A 13785-nucleotide genomic window follows, 5' to 3' on the forward strand; every position below is an offset into this window, starting at 1 on the left:
ACTTACAGTGAGGACATCGAAGAGCAGGGACAGGAGGAGCAGAGCACAACTGCAGTATCCTCTGGACTGGTCTAAAAGAAAGCAGGAGAAGAGGGAAACTGAAGAGAGAAGAGTCCTGATACGGTCGGGTCACCTTGTTTATACACAGACGTCTGCAGCATCATCCACCCTCACACACACACACACACACACACGCACACGCTGTCCTCCGTCTTGTCCCTCCCTCTACCACGGAGTGCTGTCACGACTCATCTATCTGTCTGGAAGCAGAGGGAAGCCCTGGCAGAGACACGACGGTTTCCGTGCCTCTTCAGACAAACCTCCGACGTCACACTGTCCATCAGTGTCCCTTCACACAGATCGCAGCCTGGACGGACATCCCGGTGTTCCCCTGATCAACATGAGGAAGGGGCTCCAGAGTGGTCAAGTTCACACAGGGCATCAGCACAGCGGCGAGGAGAAAGACAAGGAGGTGTGGAGGGAGCAGGAGGAGAAGGAACGACAGCATAGGAGGGCTGAGAAGAAATTGCTGGCCTTCTGGATGTCCTTGTCCCACAGGACCTGGACCTTCTTCAGGCCCCGCGAGAGACCGGGATTCCAACGCTCTGCCTCGGCCGCCCGGCTGCTGAAGAGTGAGGCATGAGGAGAGGAAGAGTGTGTGTGTGGCTGTAGTGTCTGCATGTGTGTGTGGCTGTGTGTGCCTGTGTCTGTGTGTGGAAGTCTGTCAGTAGCAGAGTGTCATAAGAGGCCTCACAGACCTGCAGTCAAGTGGACCCATGCGTGCGTGTGTGTGTGTGTGTGTGCATGTATGTGTGCTCCTGGATGAAAGCAGCTTCCTCTGTCGAGTCCACCATTTGCCAAAGTCCTTTGTGTTGCTGCCCCACCAGTGCTGGAGTGACAGGTGAAGGGCAAAACAAGCTTGTCGAATCCTTCTGTTGCAGTTTTTTTTGCAAAGTTACTTCAAGAAAAGCAGTTTTCAGGAAAAAAAAAAAGGAAGAAAGCATTTCCTGTGACTTTTGAAGGAGCCTGGGGTGAGGTGAAGACGGAAGATCTTCTTTTCTGCCTGGTTGTTGTTCCCTCTGTCGAAAATGGATCACTGCGTCCTTCTCAAATCAGCCTGACTGACTGAACAAAACGTGTGGAAGCTGTTTTTGTGGTGCAGAAGAGCTACCCCTCCTTACCAGCACTTTCCAGGCAGGGATGGGTTAACAGCGATCGACCATGGTGGTGACCCATCTGGCTCTGGAGCTGCGTTTCCAGGGGAAGAAGCTGAGGGGCTTCTCATGCAAACTGACCCGCTCTGCCTGCGGCGTCCTGCCAGAGAGCTCATGGATCATTGCATCCCAGGTCCTGCTGCCGTACCTGTTGTCCGGCCTGGGCATGGTGGCAGCTGGGATTGTCATGGATATAGTGCAAGTATGGAAAAAAAGTGCTCCAAAGTGTTTCTGTGCATGCGAGATTACATGATTACCCTGATGACAGTTTGTTAGGACACTAATTTCTAAACAGGATATTTGATTCTAAACACCTAGCATAGCTAATATGATGAAGCTTTCCGAGCACCACACATGCTCATGAATTTAAATTTTTTTTTAGATGTCCAGATGACTGATGCTGCACCTGTACACATGTACAAACAAACAGCAGAACATACAGGACACAGTGAGGCAGTCAGCAGCATGAGGAACCCAGTCAGATAGAAGCGAGCCACCTAAGAGCTCTCTCCCTGTTTAACCTCTTGTAAATACCTCACCAGCAACAATGACATGACTGACACCCTGAATTATGCAGCAGGCCAGCCAGCTGCTAGCTGAAGCATAAAGAGCTGATGCATTACATGGAAATACAGGCATTTATCAGTCATTGAACACTCACTGGTCAAACAGTTGAGTTTGTCTGAATTCACTGCTGCATGTGAGAGGTGGTAAGAAACATGAGTAATCATTTGGAGCATGTTAAATTCATATAGCACCTACGTATGACTAATAAGTGTCTTAAAGGCCCCATCTCTCTCAAATATTCATGACTGAAGCAACAAAGTTTTGAAAAAAATCTAGTCTGGTTCATCAGGGTGTGTAGGTTGATCAAATATGATTGACAGATATGACTGAGTGCTTTGAACTCAGGCAAACAACACCTGTCATTACATTTTGATTTAAATGTAGCTAAATTTGTACTGAAGGAGGAAAATATCTGACATTACCTTTTTTTACAGGAGTCTTGCCCACTTCAAAAAGAAATGCCTCATGTGAAATAATGTATGACCACATCACTCAAGAGTGAGACGTTGAGTGAAAAAATAGGTTCTCAGGGCCTTGAAAAAAGTGGAAACATGGTGTGTTTTTCAGGTTCTTTAGATTTCTTTAAAGAGGATAAGATTTTGATTTTTATAACAACAATACTTATATTGTTGTGAATGGCAGTGTGAAACAATGTGAAAGGGTTTGCTTCAAGTGATGAACCTACAGAGAAACACTGCCTGAATGTGCAGCTCCCGGGCACTTTACAGAGCCTTATAATGAGTTTCAGCTCAACCGGCAAACATTTCAAAAAAAGTTCAAGTCATATCTTAAAACATGACGTTGTCACAGGTTTAAAACATTTTGTCAAAATGAAAGTTGAACCAATGTCAGGTGGCAGTGTCGATGTCGTCTCACCTGCAGTCTTAAACGTCTGAACGACATTCGGTCACAAGTGCAGTCTTCAGCTTTTAAAAGTGAGTCAGTTTCTATATCCTGACATGTTGTGAATAATTTGCTGACGTCAAAGTGAAGCTCACAATATTCAAGAATTCCTGCACACGTCTGTTCACATTAACTTTTTCATGTAAAATAATAATTACAACATCCTACATGTTAATATACTGTCTATTAATTATAGTACATATTCATGAATGAATTAAAAGTCCAACCGTCAAAAAAACAGGGCCTGAAAGAGGCGTACGTCGCTTCCCAAACAAAAGCTGTTATCTAAAAAACAAACTTGATGGGAGAATGTGTGCACGCACATAAACATAAACTTTGAATTCATAGTCAAGAACATTTCAGTTCAGTTCAGTTGAACTTACATTCAACAGGTGCCCAGAAACATGACTCAACTGTTTGCTAACAAGCTTGATGTGTCAAAGCTATGTATAAATTCTGCTCCTCCAAGTGCCAAAATTGTTTATTGCGTGTGTAAAGACCAAATACAATTCAAGACTAAACATCCGGTAGATTCACTGCAATGTATTTGACGAGCTTGTTGGCAGCAGAAGGTGCATTCAAAGACCGCTGTGGTGTGTTTCAGCACTGGGAGGTGTTTAAGGAGATCTCAGAAGTGTTTATCTTGGTGCCAGCCCTGGTGGGGCTGAAGGGGAATCTGGAGATGACATTGGCATCCAGACTGTCAACAGCAGTGAGTGGAAACACACTCACTCACAAACAGAACACACACGCAGACAATGGAACTCTTAATGTAGGACGTGTGGCACTGCCCACACGATCGGCACCAACTTCCAACACAAGCTGACTAATTGTGTAGGTAACACTTCCTCTTACTCTTACTCTCCTAAAATCAGCAAATTTCAGCCAGTTCCACACAAACCACAGAGAACTATATGCGTTGGCAGCAGGAGCCATAACTTCAGCATCCATAGATAACAACTGATTATCAAAGCATGTGACTGTCACACAGCAAGCAGCCTGACTACAGAGAGATAATCATTAGCTATGCACACTGTGGAGAAATCAGAACATTTGTCAGGGTAATTGCAAGATGATGTTGACGATTAGCGGCCATTAAATTTCCGAACACCATGTGACTGAGAATTGTGATGACGTGAACCCGTTTCCATCCGCAGGCCAACACGGGGCAGATGGATGAGGCGCAGCAGCAGTGGAGGATGGTGCTCTGTAATCTGGCCCTCATTCAGGTGACACGCTGCTCCACCGCACACTCACCGTTCTATTAATAAGACACTCCATCACTTTGGTCCATCTGTGCTGGCTTCAAGACAACTCCCATTTAACTCAAGAAGCTTTGCTGGCATGATAAGTTCATCCTCCCATTCAAAACACTTCACTAATGCATCTCAGCCAATTAAACACAGAAGACAGGAGTTGGAGATGCTTTCCAAGTGGTAGTTATGATAAGATATTAGAGCATAAATCAAAAATTGCTCTGATGCTTCCATTGCTTGCTATGGCATTCTTTGTATTAGGTTGTACTCACAGCAGGCTACATACATTATATTCAGTGTTTACCTTTAAGATGAATCACTGGAGACTTCATCCTGTGAGTGTTGGTGGTTTTCAAAGTTTGATACACAGAATATTATGAGCCAGAGCTAAATTTAAAGGTGAAGAAGAAAAGAAATTTCATGATAGCTATAACTAATGCTTAGCTATTACCATTCCTAATGTCTTAGTTTTATTTCCCTGTGTAATTTATTGGCTGGTCTTGCAGCTCAGTTGTGAAGTGGGCAGTAGAATATGATTAATATGTGCATGCACATACCCATGAACAGGCAAAGTGCTAGTGAGTTTATATTAACAAGTGTATGTGAAGTGGCAGAATCACTGCTAAAACTGACACAAATAACGTTCAGAGAAAGAAATTCAGATAAAGGACTTAATAGGTCAGCTCAGTCTTATCTACTTCCAAAACCACAGCAGTGGTGAATAAGAAAGGCACAGACACACAGTCTTGTGAATAGTTTTCATTTTGAAATGGAAAGTTGAAAGATTATCAAGGAGTGGAAGTAAGATTAATCAGACACACTATGTCACTGCTCTCTAGTTGAGATTCTCCATGATAACATGTGTTTTTCATTTATATCACTTTGGCAGAACTGAAATTAGGAGAAAGCATTGTCTTACTTTATCTAGTAGATTATACAGTGTATCAGTGTGTAGTTATAATGCTGCCCTTGCCAGATAATGACCTCTGGAACCTCCATGTTGGATCCTGTCGACTAAATTTGACCATTTCTAGATAGCAACAAGCTTTGGCTGTCTGGAGCTGCAAAGTGTTCAATATTGAATAAATAAATAAAATAAGAATTTGAAGAAAAATTGTAAAAGATATAAATAAAACAATGCATGAAATAATTGTTAAAAATCGCAAATTGTTAGAACGTAGCATTAGAATGATCATTCTAAGGAATAACTCATTATTAGGAAATGTTATTTTCAGAGTAACAGTTTCATATTTATACCGGTTTTTGTTCCATTACATCACTTTCCATGAGAGTGGTCTTGTCACCACACTCTTCTTTCAGCCAATCACATGTGCTTTGCCTCTTAAGACAGCAACTTTAGCAACTGCTACCAGAATTAGCCACTTAGCTACTGTTAGCTCGCGCAGTAACAATGTTAAAGCAACTCTGAATCAACCAACTAGATGCTGCTGTAAATAAACTCAGACAGAAACTAACTTCTTTTTTTCGTTAGTTTAACAGGGCTGATGCTGCGTTCAAGTCCTATTATTTAAAATGTAATTAAGTACAGCCAAGAGGGACTCCTGTTAGACTCCTTCAAGAATTTCTGATGTCTTTTTTTGTTTTTGGGAGTCCATATGTTTGTGTCTTGCACTGCAGTTTGTCTACTTTTCTATCTGTCACACATTCTCCACACACACACTTCTCTTTCAGTGTCTTCCTGTAAATATTTTATCCATTTGTGTCCTCTTCTCTCTGAGACAGACAGAGGAGGAAACAGATGAGTGGACAGACACATAATGCGATATATGCTATGGATGATTAAGCCTCACGTCTCTTCTCCGTCCCTCATTCCCAGGTCCAGGCCACAGTTGTGGGCTTCCTGGCAGCGGTTGCTGCAGTGGGTCTCGGCGATCTGACCAGGGGGAGAGTGGATGTTACCCAGGCTGCTGTCCTGTGTGCCAGCAGCGTCACCACTGCTTTCATTGCTGCACTGTCTCTAGGTCAGACAAAGGCACAAACTGCTGCAGAGCAATGAATGGCTGAGAATGCAGTACATACATGGAATAGAGTGTAGAGCACAGATGGAGTTTATGAGCTCACTGTGTTTCACTTCCATGTCTCCATCTTGTGCTTTGTCAGGTCTGGTGATGGTGGCAGTGATTATTGGATCCAGGAAAGTGGGCATCAACCCAGATAATGTAGCCACGCCCATCGCCGCCAGCCTCGGGGACCTCATCACTCTGTCTCTGCTTGCTGGGGTCAGCAGCCTGTTTTTCTGTTACAGAGGTCAGAGGTCACACGTTGCATCAAGAAAGCTCCATGAGTCACTTTCACTACACTGTTTGTCTGCACCTGCGACACGTATGGACACTAGTCCCATCTCAGCCAGAAGAGGGCAGCATAGTCCACCTTTGATGCCAGACAGCAGCACTGAATCACCTGCTCTATATGAAAAGAGAAGCACTATATAATTTCCTGTTGTCTTTTTTCATTTCTGTCATGGTCAGAATCTGATATCTTTGTGTTGTGATGTTTCTCCCCTTCTCAAAAACAAAACAAAACAAATTAAATCTATCCACACACGAATGTCTGTATCATATGAAGAGGATAATCAAAGGTTTTGACAGATGTTTCCCGCGCTATGTTGCTCTCCAGACATGTGGTACCTGCCTCCTGTGGTATGTGGCTTCTTCCTGCTCCTTATCCCAGTGTGGGTTATCGTTGCCAGGCGCTCTCCACCAATCAGAGAGGTCCTAAAGTCAGGCTGGCAACCTGTCATTTTGGCTATGTCCATCAGCAGGTGAGCTGAGCTTCTCTGATCACTACTGTGTTGAAATATTCAGATAAATGTTTATGTCATTTAAATAAATCGATAAAGTTAGGAGAGTAATAGATTTTTTTACACAGGTCTTCCACTCGGGCTCATATTTATATTGTCTTCTTCCCAGTATTGGTGGTCTGATCCTGGATAAGACAGTGAGCAATCCAAACTATGAAGGTATGGCAGTGTTCACACCAGTCATCAATGGTGAGTCTTAATGGTAAAACTTTAAGTCTAACTTTAACCCCTATTTAACATTCACAGGCAATACATAAAAACCAGTATATAAACAGTGAATAAATACTCTTTATACTCATGTACAAATCATTCACTTGGGCTTTAAAAATGTTTAAAACCATGAAGATTCTGAGCTTTAAGGTTTCTTCTTCATATTGTAAATAGTAGTTTGAGAGAAAAAAAAAACAAACACTAAAGTCTTAAGTGAAGCTCCATTTAATAGATTTCGTACCAGTTTTAATCTGAGAACTTGAAATTTCTATCTGAATTTGTCAGCCCCCCCCCCCCAAAAAAGTTTTTGAAATTGCACAACTTGAAATTGACCACTGGGAATTTCAGTGTTACAGACACACAGACAGAGAGTAAAGGAAGACTAGGAATTTATTAAATGTGCACTGAGGAAACTCATAGCTGAGAAGTCCAGGGAACAGCTCAGGTGGTCAGAGTACTTGTGTGGTGAGCATGAGGTGATGGAGGCACAGGTGGAGCAAAGTGGTTGTGGTCAAGGGTTGGAGGCTCGAGGCAGGTGGAGGCACTGGGAATATACACTGGAAAACAAACACTCAATGATAACTAACACTTGTAACTGGCCAACAATACCACTGAGCAGCAGAAACAATCTGGTGATAAGTCTTCAGCAGTCCACAGTCTTTATGCTGTGCTGATTGTGATGAGTCCCAGCTGAGTCGGAGCCAGCTCCCAGCCCCCTGGAGAACCACACCCAGCCTCTGCCAAAAAAGGAAGCACAGCAAACAAAGCCCCACACCTCTCCACAAAGCACAATGAAGACCAAGTTTTCCAAACCACCACACAGTGCTGATTAAATCTAACAATTTGGTATTGAAATGCTTGTAAGATTAAAATCTTTTTGCTTCCATGCCATTTGTCATGAGAGTGAAATAGAAGCATTTATAAATAAATACATGCAGACGAGTAATGGACTACTATAATTGATATTCTGTAAATGATATATGCATTCTTCATATTCAAATACAACCCAGATTCCAAAAAGGTTAGGACACTGTGTAAAACATATGAAAGAGAATCTGATAAGTTATTCATAATTTTCAACATAATCTTAATTGAAAACAGTACAAAGACAATACATTTAAGGCTTGACCTCATCAGCTTCATTGATTTTTGTAAATACCTGCGTATTCTGAAGTTGATGCAGCTACATGTTTCAAACATGTTGGGACAGGAGCAACAAAAAACTGGGAAAGTTGTGGAATGCTCCAAAAACACCTGTTTGGAACATTCCACAGGTAAACAGGCTCACTGGTGACAGATGATAGTATCATGGCAGAGTACTTTATGAACACATGACTGTAGAGAGGAGTTTAGGCGATCAGGAACACTTTGTAAAACTGTTTTTTTGAACTTGTTTTGTAAAATATTAATCCAATCTTCTGATCACAACTGTGCTACACAACATTGTAAAGTATTCCGTCACTGTTTATACATTATAAAGTTATACAGTACTGATGACAATGAATGACTGACAAATATCATTACAACTACAGTACAGAGCGTTATCGTGTGGTAGGTATGTACTGCTTAGAAATTGAAGGTTAAAATAATGTGAGTGACTTAGCTTTCTTCTCCATCTTGGCAGTCTGTCCGGTGTCCTTTCATTGACAAACAATACTAAGAGTCCTTTTGCAAGCAAGTCTGTGATGGTGTACTTAGCATAGAGTTGCCATCTTAGTTTAGCATAAACCAAAGCACTGGACAAATTGAAATTTGGACCTGATGATGAAACATGAAGTTCCTCAAATGGCCACTTGAGGCTGGCTCCAACAGCAAGTCACTCCCCATAGAACTCCATATTACAATGCCCAATTTTACAGCAGAAATAAACGTTTCCAGCTAGGTACAAAAAACAGTTCTGGTCTTTATAGCGAATTTCCCCTTTCATGTACGTGGGATAAATTTTAATATAAATCTCTCTTTAAAAATAATATTAAGGGTTAAAGTTATGCATAGTTGTGGGCATGGTGGCTTTGAGTGACAGCTAACCACTAGATTTCAGCAACCAAGCTTCACTGGGCCCATTCAGCTCCACCTCTTTGCCCATTTTTGTATTAGTCAGGAGCTGGAGCCACGGTCACTGAGCTCGCAATGACTCTTCAGAAACCTAAGGGTACATACAGTTTTTATACAGTCTATGCTCAGATGTTCACTACAGTCAGTGCATTTTTCGACAGCTATAGACACTGGTTACTCTGCAAATTAGAAGTGCAGAGTTGTTGTCAAGTACTGTAGGTCATCAGACCTCTGTTCAGGTGTCAGTTCAGTGAAGCTATGCAGGGATTTTTGGGATTTCACCAAACTCTATCCACTAATAACAATGATAACAGGTTAGGTTGCCACATACAACCAGCAACAAAAGGGTGAGGGAGATTAAGGGTCAATCAAGCACAGCACAAATTAGACAGAATAATTGAAAATACCTGTGTGGTTGAACTATGGGTGTGCACGGCCTTTAATATTTTCCATTCAAATTACAAGATGCATGTATAATACGTAGTTAGCATTAGCTTCATCTTGGCTAGCTTCAACATTAAAAAGCTGCCTATTCTTGTATGCATCACTAGTAACAGTAATGCTTATTAATATAACACTGACCGGGTCCACTCTGCATAATGCCTACCTAAAAAAGTACATTTTTTATGATAATACATACACAGTGTTACTTTAATAATATCTTGAAAGCAGAACTTCTACAACTAACAAAGTCATTTTGCTGTGTTATTACTACATTTGCATAAGTCATACATTTTAATACTTCCTCTGCAACTGATTTTTAGCAGGACTGAATGTGCTTGAGCACTCAAGTGACTGTTTCTCAGAGAGGATCTTTAAAAGCCCTCGCATAGCGAAACTCGGATGATAACTTTGATTAGTTCTGTCTACAAAAGACATTATTGTGGATATAATCCCCTTCATTGAAGCTGAAACAATTTATGACAGTTCCTCCACATGCTTTAAGCAAAGAAATTAACACTGACATATTTTCCCGAGGGAGTAAGCAGAGCTGAGATTTGGGGTCATGGTGTTTCAACAGTTATAATCTCTGAAGAATGGCATTTAAGCTTCATTATTAGCTTCATTATTATCAATAAAAAAAAAAGCATCATTCCAACTGACATCATGTGGAAAATGCTGGAGCATGCAGACGCCCAGCAGCTAATCCCATTATTATTTAAAAGGGCCTCAAATTTGAGCTATTAATCAATCATGAAGTATTTAAAGTGCTGTAGTTGACTAGTCTCCTCCCTGTCAAAGGAACCTCAGAGAGGCATATAGGGCCAGATCTTCACTGACTGAAGTTTGCTGCCCACAAAGTAGCATACTAAGTAGAGGGGAATAACAATGGTCTTTACATAAACCACAAGCCTGATCAGAATGCCAACTATGCATTCACTGGCTCCCGTTTGTGCAGCATCTCTGCCAGCCTCAGTGCTATCAAAAGACTCTGACATGTATTGCAATCCAAGTACAGGAAATGCATTTGCATTCCAATTCAGTGCTCTTCCTAAACCAGTGGCGGAGGAAGTCACATCTTTTACTGAATTAAAAGTAGAAACACTATAGTCTAATAAGGAACTCCCTCACAGGGACATGTTCTGATTTCAAAAATGTGACTTAAAACTAAGTAAGTAATGTCAGTAAAGTGTACTTAAGCTATCAATAGTAAAAATACTCATGAGGCAGAAGCCCTCCTCAAGCCGTGTTACATTATTTTACTATATTCTATTCTAGTTTTTATCACTAAATAGAAAAAGCTGTGCAGAGTCTTGTTTATGCAGCAACAACCTTCTCTGATCCACGTGTTGGACATTTTTTAGTTTTATTTATTCGTCTGAACACAAAACATCCATAATAACTAACAGAAACTATAGAAAGTAAAATGAAAATTGGCAAACTTTATAAAGCAAACATATAGGGAGGGAAATAAACTTCAATGCAACTGTGACAATTACTTCCACACACACATGCATGGAAATGACAGCTAATCTTTAACTCACAACTAAGAGAAAGGAAACACCAGACAAATTGTTGAGGTGGCAGAGTTTTAGTAGGTCAGAAATGTGTTAATGTTGGTACTGTTAACCTAACATTTGCACTTAAGTACAGTACTTTACATAGTAATGTACTTAGTTACATTCCACCACTACCAGAAACACTCCTGTTTTGTCCAAAATGATCCATGTGCTCCAAAACTCTGCAAACCCAGAGGTTTTGTTTCACTCCAAAGGAAATCAGCCAGCAGTGTTACAATGTGTATGGCACAACATCCAGATTGCCTTTTCCAAGCCTTCAGAGAAAAAAGTCCTGTGGGATCCTGTGAGTTAGGAATGACTGCTGAATAGATTTCAAGCATAATTACTCTTTGGATGGTGAATCGTTTTTCCAAGAGTGTTTACTCTGATATTCTATATTCTATAGCTGCTCAGCCTCTCGTATGGCTGACTTACTGTAAAAGTGAAAAAACTTGATTTTATTTGAGTATGAAGTTCTGGAACTTATCTTGTTTTTTTTTGTCTCAGAGAACAAACACAGCTCCACCGTCACACTGCCACGTTCAGTCTAATCTTGAAATCCAGTTGTAATTATCATTGTCTTATTCCTAGTTTTATCAAATGTTTGTCATGGAATTGACATGCACTGTACTCTTCCACACCCATGCAGGTGTAGGGGGAAATCTGGTGGCCATCCAAGCCAGCAGGATGTCCACCTATCTCCACTACTGGAGTGTTCCCGGAGCACTTCCATTTAAAATGAATGGGAACTGTCCTGGACCCTGTGCTACCTTCTGCTCCTCAGGTGAGATTAGAAAAAAATACATGATTTAAAGCCCTCGATCAAGAAATAATTACCAAATCAAACATGTGACAGTAATATTTATGAATATTTTATTCATTAATGAATCACATAAATGCAAGTGAAGTGCTGCAACATCTCAATAAGGCTTTAACTTGGCAACACTGTGTGTAGTTCTACTGAGCTTTCTAGTCTGTTTAAGGTAATCAGTTTGGTTTTGTGATATATTTACTGTTTAGTCATGTTTCCAGGAGCAAACTTCAGCAAACTAGCTCCATCAAACCAACTGTACACTGCCTGCCCAGCACTAACTGACAGATATAAGAAGGTAGCTGGTGAATAATACAGTGAAGAAATATAGCTGATGCAGTATCTCGCCTAAGCAACCACTGGAGACAAAACCAGAGGCAAACAGAGTGAATTAGAAACTTATTCATCAAGGGTCCAGAAATACAACTCCACAACTCAATATGAATGCTGTTCTGTGTTTGGGAGATGTGTATGTCGGCATTTGTTTGCTCACTTAAACCACAACAACTTGAAAGGCCAATAATAGCCATGCCAGCTCCTTTTGGATTTCTTCTGGCCCCAAGGTGTCAAAAAATGATCAATACTTCTTTAATGTAAAATATAGACAACTGTCAAGAAAACTGTTCAGTTCAATTCAGTTTTATTTTTGTAGTGCCAAATCACAACAAAAGTTATGTCATGACACTTTCCGTATAGAGTAGGTCTAAACCATACTCATTAATTTACTGAGACCAAAAAATTCCCCTATGGGCAAGCAGTTGGTGATGGCAGCCAAGAAAAACTTCCCTCTAACAGGCAGAAACACAACCAGGCTCTGGGTGGGCAGCCTATAGCGGCATAACTAGGGGACTGTCCAAAGCAAGCCTGAGCCAGCCCTAACTATAATCCTTATCACAAAGGGAAGTTTTAAGCCTTCTCTTAAACATAGAGAGGGTGTCTGCATCCCAGACCAAGGCTGGAAGATGGTTCCACAGGAGAGAAAACTAGCACCTATCTTTTACCTCTACAGAGTTGGACGTCATGTACCTTCAGCTTTGAGTTGTAGAGAATCTTCTCTATTGCTAATTGCATAAAATAAGAAGATGTGGTTCATCTGAATTAAATAGAGATTAATCTGTCAAAGCTTCTAGCAGGAGTAAACAAGTAAAGAAAGGAGTAAAAATGAGTAACATTTATCCTCTTTAGTAAATAATAAGAGATGCGCTCATTCACTTTCTTGCTGAGAGTTTGGTGACAATAACAGTCTGGAAAATATGAAGCTGCAGCCAGCATTAGCTTATCTTATCACCAATATTGGAAACAAAAGGAAACAGTTAGAAGCCCATGGTTCTGTCCAAAGGTAACAGTTTGTTAGTTTGTTTAATCTGTACAAAGACTGAAGTGTAAAAATGGCACTTTGAAAAGGAGATATAACATGTTAATTATTTAGCTTTTTGCTGGTAGGCAGATTATGTTACCATGGGAGAGAGACAAGCTACCTGTTTCCCAGTTTTTTAGTCTTTATGCTAAGCTGGTTAGACCTTACAGACCTTACAGACTTTGTAAGAAGCAGATGAGTTTATTTCCAAACTCTCGAACTATTCTAGCCTGTACTGCTTCCAAAAAACACAAGAACAAATCTTTGGAAGTTAACTGAAAGTGGACATACTAGCTTGACACTGCTCATTCATGTTTCTGCAGATGTGAACTCCAAATCGGCCAGAGTCCTGGTAATCCTTGTAGTACCGGGTCACCTTCTTTTCTTGTACACCATCCACCTCCTGCAGGGAGGCCATACTGCCATGACACCCACCTTCATCGTCTGTTACCTGTCTGCAGCTCTGCTTCAGGTCAGATTAACTGATAACAGCTTTGTGTACTCTTCCAAGACTTTGTGTTTTGTAAGAGTCTGTTTTACACCAACCTGAGATACTGTTTTTTGAAACGTGTCCAACTAATGTCATTATCC

The 13785-nt window shown here is 41.0% G+C and overlaps 1 protein-coding gene across 1 annotated transcript in view; it reads left to right on the forward strand.

The window, feature by feature from the left end:
• LOC143334436 (solute carrier family 41 member 1-like) overlaps positions 1 to 13785 on the forward strand; it is a 15509-nt gene continuing 1724 nt past the window's right edge. The window contains exons 1-9 of the mRNA XM_076753245.1: positions 1 to 1416; positions 3289 to 3396; positions 3842 to 3913; positions 5778 to 5922; positions 6062 to 6208; positions 6578 to 6722; positions 6871 to 6950; positions 11676 to 11810; positions 13518 to 13666. Of these exons, the coding sequence (XP_076609360.1) occupies positions 1222 to 1416; positions 3289 to 3396; positions 3842 to 3913; positions 5778 to 5922; positions 6062 to 6208; positions 6578 to 6722; positions 6871 to 6950; positions 11676 to 11810; positions 13518 to 13666 (1176 nt within the window). The 5' untranslated portion in view covers positions 1 to 1221. The remainder of the gene's footprint in view (positions 1417 to 3288; positions 3397 to 3841; positions 3914 to 5777; positions 5923 to 6061; positions 6209 to 6577; positions 6723 to 6870; positions 6951 to 11675; positions 11811 to 13517; positions 13667 to 13785) is intronic.

Source organism: Chaetodon auriga, chromosome 2 (assembly GCF_051107435.1).
Source record: "Chaetodon auriga isolate fChaAug3 chromosome 2, fChaAug3.hap1, whole genome shotgun sequence".
Taxonomy (NCBI): domain Eukaryota; kingdom Metazoa; phylum Chordata; class Actinopteri; order Chaetodontiformes; family Chaetodontidae; genus Chaetodon; species Chaetodon auriga.